Source organism: Garra rufa, chromosome 9 (assembly GCF_049309525.1).
Source record: "Garra rufa chromosome 9, GarRuf1.0, whole genome shotgun sequence".
Taxonomy (NCBI): Eukaryota; Metazoa; Chordata; class Actinopteri; order Cypriniformes; family Cyprinidae; genus Garra; species Garra rufa.
In genome coordinates this window covers 2,601,428-2,617,506 of record NC_133369.1, presented here as the reverse complement: position 1 = coordinate 2,617,506, position 16,079 = coordinate 2,601,428, and the positions used below count along the sequence as shown (strand labels likewise).

General features: G+C 34.6%; 1 protein-coding gene across 1 annotated transcript; it reads left to right on the top strand.

Moving 5' to 3' along the window:
* Positions 1 to 1,603: 1,603 nt before the first annotated feature.
* On the top strand, positions 1,604 to 14,228 carry trip13 (thyroid hormone receptor interactor 13). Its single transcript, XM_073847669.1, has 13 exons — positions 1,604 to 1,711; positions 2,963 to 3,116; positions 3,249 to 3,375; positions 4,176 to 4,231; positions 7,162 to 7,252; positions 7,357 to 7,429; positions 7,517 to 7,580; positions 7,661 to 7,747; positions 9,648 to 9,754; positions 10,041 to 10,194; positions 12,222 to 12,334; positions 12,416 to 12,485; positions 13,809 to 14,228. Exons 1-13 carry the CDS (start codon positions 1,629 to 1,631, stop codon positions 13,902 to 13,904), a joined length of 1,275 nt encoding a protein of 424 aa, XP_073703770.1. The 5' UTR covers positions 1,604 to 1,628; the 3' UTR covers positions 13,905 to 14,228.
* Positions 14,229 to 16,079: the final 1,851 nt, after the last annotated feature.

The following is a 16,079-nucleotide window of genomic DNA, read 5'->3' as shown; positions in this document are numbered from 1 at the left end:
TCATTTAGTAAAGATTTCAACTTAACACAGACTGTCAGGATGGACTTTTATGCATAAATGGAAATGCTTGTGTGAGTTTGTGACATTCACAGATAAGGATATGATCGTAAACTGAAAGTCAAAGCACCTCACAGGGCAAGCCATTACGCTATTTGCTTAAAGTTTAAAATAAAGAATTCTCATGTTTTGGGCAGTTTGGGATCACATAACTCTCATTCTGCTTCCTCCACTATTTTTCAATTCAATTCAATTCAATTCAAGTTTATTTGTATAGCGCTTTTCACAATACGAATCGTTGCAAAGCGCTGTACAAAAGTTTAGGCTACTACAATATATTTAGTAATTTTAGTATTTAGTGGTGAATACTGTATGTCAAGTCGATGTACATATGATATAAATGTTAAAATCAGTAACTGTGTAATCGAACAGATGATGAACACTAATTGCAATGATTATGTGCTGTGATCAAACTTGTAAGAAAATGATGTAGTGCTGTATGTTGTTTCAAGGCTGGCATCATCTGCGGTCCTCTGAGGGGTCGGCATCATCTCTTCTTCTGAATCCAGACTGAATCTTGTGTAAATCCTAGCAGAAACAGAGAAACAAATAGAGAAATAATTAGCGTAGCTGCTGTTCCAACTTCCAACCAAACAAAAATGATGTGTTTAGCCCAAGCTGAAGAATATTAATGTGCATTTGATCAGATGTAACTGAAGTACAACGTTATGAGATACATTATGTGAATGCTTGGCTAAAGAGATGAGTCTTTAATCTAGATTTAAACACAGAAAGTGTGTCTGAACCCCGAACGTTATCAGGAAGGCTATTCCAGAGTTTGGGAGCCAAATGAGAAAAGGCTCTCCCTCCTTTAGTGGACTTTGCTATCCTAGGTACTACTAAAAGTCCAGAGTTTTGCGACCTTAGGGAGCGTGAGGGATTGTAGCGTAGTAGGAGACTAGTTAGGTATGCAGGAGCTAAACCATTAAGGGCCTTATAGGTAAGAAGTATTATTTTGTAAGTGATACGGAACCTAATAGGTAGCCAGTGTAGAGACTGTAAAACTGGGGTAATATGATCATATTTTCTTGATCTGGTAAGGACTCTAGCAGCTGCATTTTGGACTACCTGTAGCTTATTTATTGAAGAAGCAGGACAACCACCTAGTAGTGCATTACAATAGTCCAGTCTAGACGTCATAAATGCATGAACTAACTTTTCTGCATCAGAAACAGGTAACATGTTCCGTAGCAATGTTTCTAAGATGGAAGAATGCTGTTTTAGTAACATAGGAAATATGATTTTCAAAAGACAGGTTGCTGTCTAATATAACACCCAGATTTTTGACTGTAGAGGAAACAACAGTACATCCGTCTAGTTGCAAGTTGTAGTTTAAGAGATTCTGTGTACTCTTTTTTGGTCCAATAAGTAATATATTTTTGGATGCATTTTGTCCGTAGAAATGCATCATTCATTGCTGTAATTTGTCACAACCCTCTGAAGTTGTATGTGCACTGTGGGCGGATGATTTGTGTGAATGATTTTCATTAGCGATAATAATCGATTTTATCAGCCCTATTTCATTATTTCACATTGTGTTCTCTGTTTTTCAGTCAACAGCAGTTTGAGTAATGGACATTTCTGACCATCACATGAATGATGTTGCCATCATCCGCCCTGATGTGCACATAGAGGTTCATGTCAAATCTCAGAGGTAATTCATGATTTACTGAACTGTACATTTATTCTATGGGATGACTGGACACTGATTTAGTTTTACAGATCCTTTGTAACAGAATATAAAACGCAATGAACAATTTATAATTTACTAAGTCATTAAAAGTTTCGTAGTAGTGCAACTGTTTTTGAATCTTTTAACATGTAATAGTATTTGTTGTTGCTGAAATCTGATGGCCCAAAACCATTAAAAGCTTATGAAACTTCAGAAATCATTCCAAAACAATTTAGTACTGTTATTCAGCAAGGACACATTAAATTGATCAAAAGTGACAGTAAAGACATTTGTGACTCTGGACAACAAAACTAGTCATAAGAGTCAATTTTTTTCTAATTAATATTTGTACATTATCTGAATAAATAAAGTTTCCATTGATGTATGGTTTATTAGGATTTGACAATATTTGGTCAAGATACAGCTATTTGACAATCCGAGGTTGCAAAAAATCAAAATAGTGAGAAAATCGCCGTTAAATTTGTCTAAATGAAGTTCTTAGCAATGCATATTTCTAATCAAAAAATTAATTTTGATATATTTATGGTAGGAAATTTACAAAATATCTTCATGGAATATAATCTTTGCTTAATATCCATATGATTTTGGCCAAAAAAAAATAATAATAATTTGATATATTTACGGTAGGAAATTTACAAAATATCTTCATAGAACATGATCTTTACTTAATATGCTAATGATTTTGGCATAAAAAGAAAAATTGATCATTTTGACCCATACAATGTATTTTTGGCTATTGCTACAAATATACCCGTACTACTTAAGACTGGTTACAAGTTTAATGTTACAAAATTTCTATTTCAAGTAAATGCTGTTCTTTTGAACATTCTATTCATCTGTGAAAAAAAATAAAATAAAATGTATCATGGTGTCCACAAAAATATTTTCAACATTGATAATAATCAGAAATATTTCTTGAGCAGCAAATCAGCATTTTAGAATGATTTCTGAAGGATCATGTGACACTGAAGACTGGAGTAATGATGCTGAAAATTCAGCTTTGATCACAGGAATAAATTACATTTTACAATATATTCACACAGAAAACGTTTATTTAAAATCACAATAGTATAATGTTTGTTGTTTTTTGATTAAATAAATGCAGCCTTGGTGAGCAGAAGAGACATTAATGTTTCAAAACATTAAAAGTCTTCATTATTCCAATCTTTGGACCTCCAGTTTATATCAAATGCTCTGAAATTGTGTTTGCAGCACGGCCAAGAGGTCTGAGGTGAGGACGCATGTGTTGTCGCTGCTGGATCGACACAGTACGGTTTTAGGCTCCTACAGGTGGACGGAGTTTGATGATGAATTCCTAACCAAATATGTGGAGTCGATCACTATAGCAGATTCAACTGGTCCAAAAGTAAATACAGTTTTTTAATCTTCTGTGTTCATTCTGTTTTTAAATGTTTAATGCATCTATTTTGAGGAGTTTTTACATGTCATGTTTTCAGTCTAAGGTTTATGGGTGTATTATCTCTTTTATATCCTACAGCTTGTGGATCTGAAGGTTCACAACCTTTGTATCCATATTTTCTCTCTAAATGATGACAGTCCAAGCACACTTGCTCTGGAAGAGGAGGAGGAGCTCTCTGCTGCCAATCATTGGCTCCTCCCAGCAGGTGATTATGCATGACACGCCCCCTTTAATGCAAAGCACATTCACAAATTCCTTTAATTGAATCCTTCACTCAAAAAGAAAATTCTGTGACGATGTACTTGTTCCAAACCTTTATGCTGTTATTCTGTCTACAATATAATGCAAAATGATTTTTAACACTTGTAATATGGTGCATTTTTTTTTTTTTTTGGTCGTTTTTTGAGCTTGGCAGTGTGGAAAGTGTGGAAGGGCCTTAAGTCTGCATCCATTGTAAATAGAGTAGAACTGAATAGAAATGAGCAGCTTAAACATTCTACCTAAGATGTTATTGTCTGTTTCACAAAAAAACAAACAAATGATAATAAGGTTTGGAATGACATTGAGGGCAAAAAATAAAAACAGAATTTTATTTTTTGCATTAACTTTTGAAAAAAAAAAAATCATTAATTTATTTAATGCTCTTCTGTCAGGAGAAAATGTAAAACATTTAAACTAAACTTTTTTTATTTAATAAATCATTTTATTTAAGCTAGTTTTTTTAAGTTAGTTTTTATTTTTATTTTTATTAAGCCAACATTTTTGATAGCATTGAAAAGGTTTTTAATCAGTTTAATATAAATTTAATTTTAGATTTTTTTTTTTTATTTAGTCAAATGGATCTTAATTATCTTATTTAGTTTCTGTAAAGTTTTAATAACTCCAAGTATGGTTTTCGCCATGAAAAAGGCATTAAAATCAAACTATATACAGTACATTGTTCCAGAAAAAAAGAGTGATCTTTTAAGACTACGAAATATTCATCTTCTACTTCATGTCTTCCAGCTGAGTTTCATGGCATTTGGGAAAGCTTGATTTATGAAGATGGCATCAAAACACAAGTAAGACAAGCATATCCAGTCATCTTGTGCAAACACACCACTGTTCAAAAGATTTTTTTTCCTTTCTTTTTTTGAAAGAATTTAAGGCGAGACACTGCAGGTGAATAGGGTAAAAAATAATGAATAGTTATAACCTTACTTACCCAGTTAATTGATTACATTGATAATTGCAAACATTTTTTGTATTAAAAGTTTTCTAAAATGTTAGGTTTAAATATGCAAATCAGGCATTATTTATTTAAACGTGCGCATTTGCATACATTTTTAGTACAAAAAAACACTGGATGAAATCAGTTTCAAAATTCTTGTTTATTATTATTATTTTTTTACATATTAGAGTCAAATGTTTTTACTGAGGGGAATTTGGGTATCTCATATTGACTACGTTTACATGGACACCCGTAATCTAATTAATGACCTTATTCTGAATAAGACAATAATATGATTAAGCTGTTTACATGAGTTGCTTTTAGAATATTCCTTTCATGTTCCCGTTTTACATGTTATAGTACATTGATCGATTAATGACACACATCATTACGTCCACACGCGACGCTATCAGTTCATCTTCGTTATAGACTTTTGGATGTTTGGGTTTTAATTTTACAAAAGCTTGAAGTGGCTCTGGACATATGCAACATTTTTTAGAATGTGTGAGTTAAAATTTGCCGTGGTCGCATTTGTGCGAGTGCGTGCTGTGCTGCTCCAAAGCGTCTGCTCCATACAGCGAGCGTTTCAGCCAGTCAGTTTTTAGGAGAAAAAAAAAAAACACACGCAAGCACAGTCACCGAAAGCCAGTTTAGTTTTACTTTTTTTGTTTGTTTTCATTTTTAAAACCCTGTTATCTTTGCCGTGTACCTCACATTACGCTTTGGAGGCTTTCTTTCATTTTTCTTTATTAATTATTTTGATTGCTCAGTGTTTGCGCGCCCTGTAATAAATTGTTTAGTCGGCATATAACACAGCATGTGATGGAGTCCATGCCTCATCTTATTAGTTTTTGTTAATAAATGCTATATAAGCTAGTTTTAATTTATTTTTGTTATGCTGTTTAATTAAAAATAACAAATCCATCTTTTAAGAATTTGTTTTAATCTTAAAATTGATAGGTGTAGCCTTATATATGCAAGCAAAACCAAGATCATGAATTCGAAAGTAAAAGTAGCCTAAAAAGCATCCTAAGACATTCCAATAGCGGAAATCCCGTTCACAAAATTAAAATAAATACTTACAAATAATACTAATGAAAAAGGGGGTTGAATGTTAAAAACGTTTCCATAAAACTAAAAATTATGATAACAAACTAGGCTATTTATCAGCAATGAGCATTGATTAAGCCCATGTTGTAGCAAAAAATAAATAAATAAAAATGAAACCAAAGCGCGACCAACTGAGAGCGTTATGCCGCGTTCCAGACAACCCGTTACCCGTGTTTTTCCAAACTTCTACCCGTGAAAGTGCACTGGAAAGGCACTCAAACCCGTGAATTCCCACCCGTGAACTCGTACTAGATCGACGACGTACTCCCAGTTCCGAGTTCTGACGTGACATAGCCAGAGAAACAACAATATAAAGCCTCTAGGGGTGCGGTTTTTAGTGGCACACGGTGGAAAAATAGAGTTTAGGACAATATAACGTTGCAATCAAATTATTAATACTATAAAAATAATAAATGCTTGGCGTGACTTGCCTGGAACGCTACAAAGTCCTGAGTCGTGGTTTGAACACGTGATTTACGAGCTCAAAAACCTGCCTGGAACGCAGCATTAGTGTGTATCCTGTCACAAAATGGGGCGAAAAGTCCTACACAAGGGGAATAGTCTGATTAAGGTGTGTACATGTCTTCCATAATGCGACTAAAATAGGAATACTCCACCTGTCTTAATTCGATTTGTGTTTACTCAGATTATGACTTTAGTCGGATTAAATTAATCAAAAATATCAGTTTACATGGTTGCTTCTTAATCAGAGTATTGACTTAATCGCGTTAAAATCGGAATATTGTTGTCCATGTAAACGTACTCATTGTCACTCCATAATTTAGATTTTTTTTTTTATTACCATTTTGGGGGGAATAAAATGTATAAAATCAAGCACCTCACATATGAACAAATCCTTCTGTAAAAACCTTCAGAAAATAGACAGGAATACAAATGTAAAGTCTGGTGTGTGTAAGTGCTGCTGAAGTGGAGATTTATGGCTCAGTGTAGGAGAAAAAAACTAATTTTGAGAAAACTGTCTTTAAAAATATGTATTATAATTGAAATTTATTAACACAAATAGATAAAGTGCTGTAAAAGAAACACTTAACAGTGTCTTTTGGGTGTTTTCTTTCCACTAGTCTGAAAAAACACTTCATGAAACACCAAAAAGCCCAAAATCTCAAACTTGACAGATGCATGAAAAAACTGTGTTTTTGCCTGCAGTTTCTCCCCTTAATACTTTTATCGAGCAAGGATGTGTTAAACTGCTAAAAAGTGAGAGTAAAGACTATTAGAAAAGATTTATATTTTGAATACATGCTGTTTATTTTAACTTATTATTCAACACAGAATTACTGGTTCCAAAAAATATTAAGCAGCAAACATTGATAATAAATCAGTATATTAGAATGATTTCTAAAGGATCATGTGACACTGAAGACTGGAGTAATGATGCTGAAAATGCAGCTTCGATCACAGAAATAAATTACATTTTAATAGAGATTCACATAGAAAACAGTTATTTCAAATTGTAATAATATTTGCCAATTTAACAATTTTTACAGTATTTTTGATCAAACAAATGTAGACTTGGTGAGCAAATATTTCTAATCTCAAACGTTTGAACAGCAGTGCATGTACTATGTTGCAAAACTGACACATTTCTACCATTGCACTGTCACACTGCCCATCCCATAACATGAACTTTGTCTTCACTTTGGTCTCCAGCTCTTGGATTATGTTTCGACAACAATTTTCTTCTCTGACAGAAACGTTGACAGCAATTTGATTGCCTGGAATCGCGTGGTGTTACTTCACGGTGAGACAATAAAAGCTTTTTTGAAAGCTCAGGAGTTTCTGTCTTCATTGAACGGCTGCCCGTGTCATGTTTATACAGTTGCCGTATCTCTCATAACCCCTCAGGGCCGCCTGGCACAGGAAAGACGTCTCTGTGTAAAGGACTTGCCCAGAAACTCTCCATCAGACTGTCTGGCAGGTGTGACACCTTCATAAAAATCAAAAACGCAGCTGCTGAGCGTCCTGTGTCTATTTACCGTTGTTTGTGCGTTTCCACCCTAAACAGGTACGCACACAGCCAGTTTGTGGAGATCAACAGCCACAGTCTCTTCTCTAAGTGGTTCTCAGAGGTACAGCTGGATATTTCGTGTCAGAAATGCTTTCTCAGATTAGTGTCTGAAACTTCATTAACATCTGACTGTTTTTACAGAGCGGAAAACTGGTCACAAAGATGTTTCAGAAGATTCAGGAGCTCATTGACGATAAAGACGCGCTGGTGTTCGTCCTGATAGATGAGGTTCTCTCTTTTTAACATCTTTAATATTCCTTCACTCATCACTCATGTCTTTTTTGTTGCATTTGACTCACCTTTGCTTTACAAAACCACTTAAATCAAACAACAAACTGCTTTTTAATGGTGAGTCTGGTGTAGTTTGATGGTTTTAGAGGGGATTTGGGCACATATCAGACCACTTTTTCACAATTAGATCACTTTAGACGGGTTTATAAAAGTTATTAACCACAAGAACCCTTGCTTTACAGTGATATTACTACATGAAGCAACCCACAGCCTCAGTAACCCTTGTAAAACACTGTATGATAATTTGATTATCATTGAATCTGAATCACAATCGGTCTCAATTTCAGTATAATCTTTCCAAAACAGCTTTGATATTTTGATACTTTTGAGATTCATTTTTTTGTTTTGTTTTTCAGATGTTGAATGTTTCTTTAGGAAGCTATTAGTTATAAAAAAAATTTTTTTTTGAAAAATAAGTATGTAAAATAATTTGGAAAAATATTGCAAAATCGAAACTTTGGTTATTTAGTAGATTTTCTCAAATGTTATTTATAAATATGCAAATGCAACATTATTTTTTAAATATAGACTAATTTGTGCACACTTCTAGTGTCTTTTATCAAAAATTATGTTTTAATGAATAAAATAAATAAATATGCAATATTTCGCCACTGTTTTATAGATACAGCAAGTGAAAGTTTTACAATTATGACACAATTCAGTACAAAAATGTATTTGAAAAATAATATATTTGAACCAGTAAGGATTAGTCATGAAAAATTAAAAAAATTTGGTATTTGACCAATTAAATACTGTGATACTGTGAATAATTAAACCTAGCTTAATTTTATACATAAATACATGTGATGTCAATGAGCGCGCAAAAAAAATTGTGTGAGAATAACAGAAGAAATTCTGATCCAGTGTTGCATTTTTGATACACATGCTCTTAAATTTAAGTACGTTCAACAACTGTGAGACATTTTCCCAATATTAGACATAGAAAAATAAAATAATAAATCAAAAATTAAAAATGATAAAATAACTAAAAAAGAATAATTCTCAAATACTTACTTTATAAATGGATACAAATGTTTCAAAAGTCTTAAAATTGTTTAATATAATTTTTTTTTTTAAATTGACAACACAATTCAGCATAAAATATATTTGTAAAAATCTATATTTCAACCAGTGAGAATATAGTCATGAAAAAAAAAAATGCTATTTGGCTATTTTAATACTGTAATAACATTAATTACACTTAATGTAATTTAATACAATAAAAAAATATATATATATAATTTGTGGGAGAACAACAGAAGAAAGTCTGGCCCAGCAATGCTTTTTGCTACTCTTAGAAAAATTGTCTTAAATTTATGTACGTTTAAAATTTCAGTGCTTGTGAGCCTTTTCCCATCACTAGACTTATAGAAATATAATATTAAATTAAATTAATTATTATTAAATATTAATTATTATTAAATTAAATTATTATTAATTAAAAATTGTATTTGTTAAATGTACTATTTGGCCATTTAAATACTATAATAATATTAATTACACTTAATTTAATAAAAGTATAATTTGTGTGTAAAAAAAAAAAAGGCGTTGCATTTTTGCTACGCTTATAAAATTTTATGTATGTTAAAAATACAGTGCATGTGTGCCTTTTATTTACTAAAATAAATAACAAATAATATTCCTCAAATACTTACTTTATAAATAATAAATATGTTCCAAAAGTGTTAAAAATTGTTTAATATGCTTTTTTTCCCCAAAAGAGTGCCTGCTGCTCTTTTACCCCACTTTAGAGAAAGTTAGGTATTTAATTATGCTAACAAACAATGCATTTTTTGCTCTGCTGTGTTTCTGAGGGTAAATAATGTGTGCATTTCAGGTGGAGAGTCTCACAGCCGCACGGAGCGCCGCTCAAGCGGGAACAGAACCATCTGACGCTATTAGGGTGGTCAATTCAGTGCTGACCCAGCTCGACCAGATCAAACGGTCAGTTTCTCTTGATCTGTTCTGCACCGCTCTCTTTCATCTACAAAGGCATGCTTGAAATCAGAATGACTAGTTACTCAGTGTTATTGTGCATGATTCATTGTGGAGGTTATTTCAGATAATTCTTTCATCATAATATAATAACCTATTCCAACAGTTTTCCCCTTTTCGTCTGATGCCATCTTGCCCTCCTTTTTATGCAAGATGCATGTTGAAATACGTCACATAATGGAAGTAGTAGCAGTTTTTCCATCATCATCATATGAACTTTGTTTCCCTGATTCAGGCACTCAAATGTTGTCATTCTCACTACATCCAACGTCACACAAAAGATCGATCTGGCCTTTGTGGACAGAGCTGATATAAAGCAGTATATCGGCCCCCCAAGCGCCAGCGCCATATTCAACATCTATCTGTCCTGTCTGGAGGAACTCATGAAGGTGAGTGTGTTAACTGTTGAACATCTTTGTTCTAGTGATCGACAGATATTGTTTTTTTTAAGAACAGATACAATGCCAATTATTTGCATGTTTATGTGCCCGATAACTGATGCATAACCGTTATTTACTGTTATGAAGTAAACAAATGACTGAGTGAAGTAAGTCCATACTTCCTTTTGATCCCCCCCTTCATTTTATTTAATTATTAAATTGAATCTTCATATTACATCAATAAAAACATTATAAAAAACATCAGCTGCAACACTAACAAGCAAAATAGATGTAGAATGTTTTCAAATATAGAAAATAAAAATAGAACTGGAGTCATATCAAAATTTGATGTTTATCTGCTTACCCCCAGGGCATCCAAGATGTAGGTGACTTTGTTTCTTCAGTAGAACACAAACAAAGATTTTGAACTGTTGTCATACTGTTGCAGTCTGTCAGTCATATAATGGCAGTCAATGGGCACCAAATCTTTGAGAGTAAAAAAAAAACATACACAGACAAAACCAAATTAAACCCTGTGGTTCATGATAATACATTGAGGTCTTGAGACACAAAATGATCGGTCTGTGCAAGAAACTGAGCAGATTTTATCATTATATCACCTCAGCAACATGTATGGAGTTCGTTCACAACAGCCGGTGTGCAATGCGTCAACGTGCTCTGGGAATGAAGTCGGTGAAAAGTCAACACTCCTAGATAAGTTTGCATAAGGAAACGTAATCTTTTAGTTTGTAATAGGTTGCCAGTATTAGGATAAGCACAAGTAATTACAGTATTGAGGTCAATATGCACTATGTAAACAATGAGTGTCGTATACACATTACAGGTTGTTTCTGTGCATGCATCTGTTATGGCAGATCACTTTGATGCGTCACACGTATCAGAGGTAAATAATGTTCAGTTTCTTGCACAGACCAGTCATTTTGTAAGTTCATATGATTCTTTAGGGTCTTAATGAAAAGTCTCTAATATACTTTGATTAAAAATTCTCAATAGTAGTGGGAAAAAACACCCTTTTACCCTGTCAAAATCAGCTCTGCAAAATTTCAGCTCATTTTAAGAAATGGCCCCTTTAAATTCCACGAGCTCTGCTAGCCCCGCCCCTCTCTGGGATTATGTTTACTTTAGCCGCATTTAGCCACGTTTAGCTGCATTAAGCCGCGTTTATCGGCGAAACTTGTCAACAAGCACATTATTAAGAAAGGCCATTTGCAAAGATGCATAAAAAAACCCTTCTACTCACTTCTGCTGTGGGTGAAGCTGCATCAGGAACGATTCGCATGAACGTAGATGCATATGTAGATCGGGATCGGCGCTTTCCATTTAAAACAAAAGTAACGTTAAACCTCAGCATATTCAGCAGCTCAGATGTCAGGAGTAAATGACGACTGCTATGTTCAGTATTACATCCAACAACAGAACAACTGTTTCAGTTTAGTGAGGGCAGGTCTAAGGTAAGGTGCTCATGTCAATCAAATGTATTTTGTCACAATGACAATAAGCTGAGAATGATCTGATTTTAAAAAGGCGATATTACTTTTAAAGATTAAAAAAATACCACTGGGTGTATTTTTGTTATTGAAGGGTGGTTGTGTACACAAACTACAAACACACGTTAATGTGCAAACAACATGGAAAACTTAGTTTTGCACCCGGTGACCCCTTTAAGACCTCAATGTGTCATCACGAGCTGCAGGGTTTAATTTGGGTTTGTCTGTGTATGTTTTTTTTTTTTACTTTTAAAGATTTGGTAAGCACTGACTGCCATTGAATGACTGACAGACTGCAACAGTTTAAGTTAAAAAACTTTTTTTGTGATCTACTGAAGAAACAAAGTCGCCTACATCTTGGATGCCCTGGGGGTAAGCAGATAAACATCAAATTTTCATTTTTTGGGTGAACTATCCCTTTAAATATCGGTAAAAATATTGGTAAATTGCTATATCGGTCAATCTCTATTTTAAGTCTCTAAGTCCTTCTGCTGGATGCCACATAATCGATCTGAACTTTTCCTGCAGCGTCAGATCGTCTACCCCAGACAGCAGCTGCTGAGTTTGGAGGAACTGGGCACCATGAACTTTATGGAGAGTGACGTGACCCATCTGAGCTTAACCCTGAGGAGCCTCGCCCAGTGAGTGATCGCTTATTACACAACCAGACTCAAAAAATCTCAGAGAATGGATCTTAACCACGAGCGTCTCTTTCTGCACAGGAGGAGTGTGGGACTGAGCGGAAGAGCTTTGAGGAAAATCCCATTTCTGGCACATGCGCTTTATGGAAAGGTACTAGGCTTTGTATGATGTTAAAGGTGCCATAAAATGGAAAATTGAATTTACCTTGGCATAGTTAAATAATAACAGTTCAGCACATGGACATGACATACCATGAGTCTCAAACACCATCGTTTCCTCCTTCTTATATAAATCTAGTATTTGCAAAAGACCACCGAAAAATAGGTCAATTCCAACATAACACCGACTGTTACGAAGCTTTCCCGGGATCGTTAATAGTTACGCCTCCAACATTTGCATCGCCCAATCATCACTAACGTCAGCACATCAGTTAAACAAGGCAATCCATTGAAGGGACACAGTTAGCTTAAAGGTTGTATCAGCGATTTCTAGCTTGAAACATAAAGTGTCAAATTCAGCTGACCTTTCTTCACGATCCGATTGCTGCCTGCCCCATAAATTGTCTGTGAAAAAACCGCGTCTCTCTGGTCAGCCTAGGGTCCGAGATATGCCAAAAAAACAATCTGCACTACCAACCTTTCCACAGATAAACAAACAGTGTTCCAACCAATCAGCGTCAGGGGTTTGGTGTTGTGGACTTTCCTACTGGTGCAGGGATGTGAGGGAGGCGGAGCGAAAGTCCACAACACCAAACCCCTGACGCTGATTGGTTTGCCCCCTCACATATACTAATGTGCCATAAACAGGACGTTAATATCACCAACCATTCCCATTTTACTAAGGTGTATCCATATAAATGGCCCACCCTGTATATGAACAAACCCCTCTAAAATGTATATGAATAATCCCCTTTCATTAAAATTGGCTATATCACTCTCTCCTCTCCACCTGTAGCTGGTGTGTGGTGAGCGCACCGGCGCCGTTGTACTGTGGCTGCCGACGCATCATCTAAGTGGATGCTGCACACTGGTGATGGTTGAGGAGAGAACCCCCATATGATTGTAAAGCGCTTTGGGTGTATGGCAATACACAATGAAAGCACTATATAAATGCATCATTCATTCATTCATTCATTCATAAAAGCCTTCAGTATATAGACAGTAATATAAAACTGTAAAGTTAAGTGCTGCTGAAGTGGAGAAACAAACTTACAGCCTTTAAAGCTCTCTATTTAAAATGCTTTCATGTTTTCTTTTCACTAGTCTGAAAGAAAATTAGACCATGAACTCAAAGTTGACTAGAGCATGAAACAAACTTTTTCAGGTTTGCTTGCAGTGTCTTGACTTAATTTGGTGCTTAAATATACCGTGTACATCACAGACCACAGATTTCTTTCATCTTTTTTTTTTTTTTTTTTACAACAGAAATGACTTAAGCAGTTTAATATAATTACATCTCCTCTTCTGTCTCCAGTCCTCTGCAATGACAGTCGAGGTTTTTCTGAAAGCGATGGAGTGCGCCGTGGACAAACAGAGACAGGAGCAGGCGAGTTTGGTCAACTGTGTTTGAGCAACTGACCGTTCTCTTGTTGTATCAAAACGGTTCTTTCTTGTTTTGTTTGTTAACTCAGTGATTCTAGTCTGTTCACCAGCTTCATCCGTTGAACAGGTTGCATATGCTGTCCTAGAGCAAACCAATGTTGTTTTATCTATGTCTGTCCTCTGCTAGGTAACATTTTCTATTCAATATTCATAAGCTTTTGTGTCCTAAATCAGAGTTGGAAATGTGCAAAAGCAGCTGCTATTTGCATATGAAAAAATAATGTTCCTTTTTATGTTTAGGTTTTATATATGTATATATTTAAATCATTTAATTAAAATGAGAAAAAATGGTTCTTTTGGTTATTTTTTTTTTTAAGTCTAATCTAATTTATACATTGCAACCAGTAGGTGGCATAATGGTGCTACTGCAGGAAAAACAGCATGGATGAATGCATGATACGCCTCAAATACTGTAGATATTATCAGATGCACAATCACTCAAGACAGCTATTTAGTTATATTAGAAACTATTTGAAAACCAAACCAGATTGTTGTGTGCTAACAGGCTTTATTCACACTGCATTCAGTTTAGATTTGGTTTTGGTCTTAGATTTGGTCTTTAGGACTGACTGTCCACATTGTTTGGACAAATCAGGTTTCATGATTTATGTTTTTTTGGCATTTTTTGTTAGCCTGAATATGCAGGGTTTCCACGGGTCTTTAAAAATTAACCTAATTAGACCTTGAAAAGATCTTAAGTCAGAGCAGAAAGTCTTAAACTCATGAAGTCGTGGCATTAAATGTTGCATGCATTGCAACAAATGTATACTACTAAAAAAAAAAAAGTGAGTTTATGGTTAAAACAAGAACTAATGTAAACCTGGAATACAAAACCAGTCATAATGGTCATTTTTTTAAAATTAAGGATTATCTGGAAGCTAAATAAGCTTTTCATTGATGTATTTGTTAGGATAGGACTATATTTGGCAGAGATACAACTATTTAAAAGATGTAATCTGAGAGTGCAAAAAAAAAATATTGAGGAAATCGCCTTTAAAGTTGTTCCAATGAAGTTCTTATCAATTCATATTACTAATCAGAAATCAAGTTTTTATATATTTACAGTAGGAAATTTACAAATTGTTTTCATGGACATGATCTTTACTTAATATCCTAATGATTTTTGGCGATAATTCTGATCCATACAAAGTATTTTTGGTGACTTAGGGTTCCCAAACATCCGACAATAGGGTATGAAAATTACTATTCCGTTTAATTTAAAGGATAACTATTGCCAAAATGCAACCTGGGCTGTTTTTTTTACTGTAAACGAGACAAACATATATCTAAAAGCGTAATTACGACAAATGAGCCGTTTTTTTTTTTAGATTGACCGTGATTTCGTTTTGTGGTCAATGGCCGGTGAATGGGAATACTAGGGGCATAACTTTGAACGAAATCACGGTCAATCTCAAAAACGCCACGTTTGTCGTAATTATGCTTTTAGATATAAGTTTGTATCGTTTACAGTAAAAAAAAAACAGCCCAGGTTGCATTTTGGCAATAGTTATCCTTTAAAAGTCTTAAAACTCCTCAGAAACCCCGATACTGGTTGCTTCATGTCATTTCTAAGAGATTAAAGTTCTAAAACAAACTAAAACTCCTAACATTTGATTCTTCCACATGTGCATTCATTCAGAGTCAGCTTTCTCACATGTTGTTTGAACTTTTGTCGTTCAGAAACCAGTTTGACACCATATTTAAAGCGGCCTGCTTTGAAGTGCTGTTTGGAAAGGTTCGAGTTGTGAGAATTTGTTTTATGCGAATGCCATAATCACAAAGAGCTGCTTGATGTGTATCATCGCCCGCCGATACCGGATCAAACAGGTAAACACCTGCGAGCCATCATTGTGCAGGTATCTGTATCGCATTCTTCTGATATGATGTGAGATTAAAACGTGTCAGGCTGCAGACCAGATAAACAAAGCCATAATTGCGATGTCTGCAGGCTTTTTTCTCTCCCTGACAGTTCCTAGTCCAAAAACACGCAGCTGTTTGAATGCAATCAGCGGAGGAAGAAAAAAAAGTTGTCAAAAGCCTTATTGTTGCACTGTTTTATGCCACTTTTGTGGTTTGAAACTGCCAGTGAGTTCCTAAACAAAGCAAACTCTATAATGCTGCTGAATTTCTCAACAGATTTCTG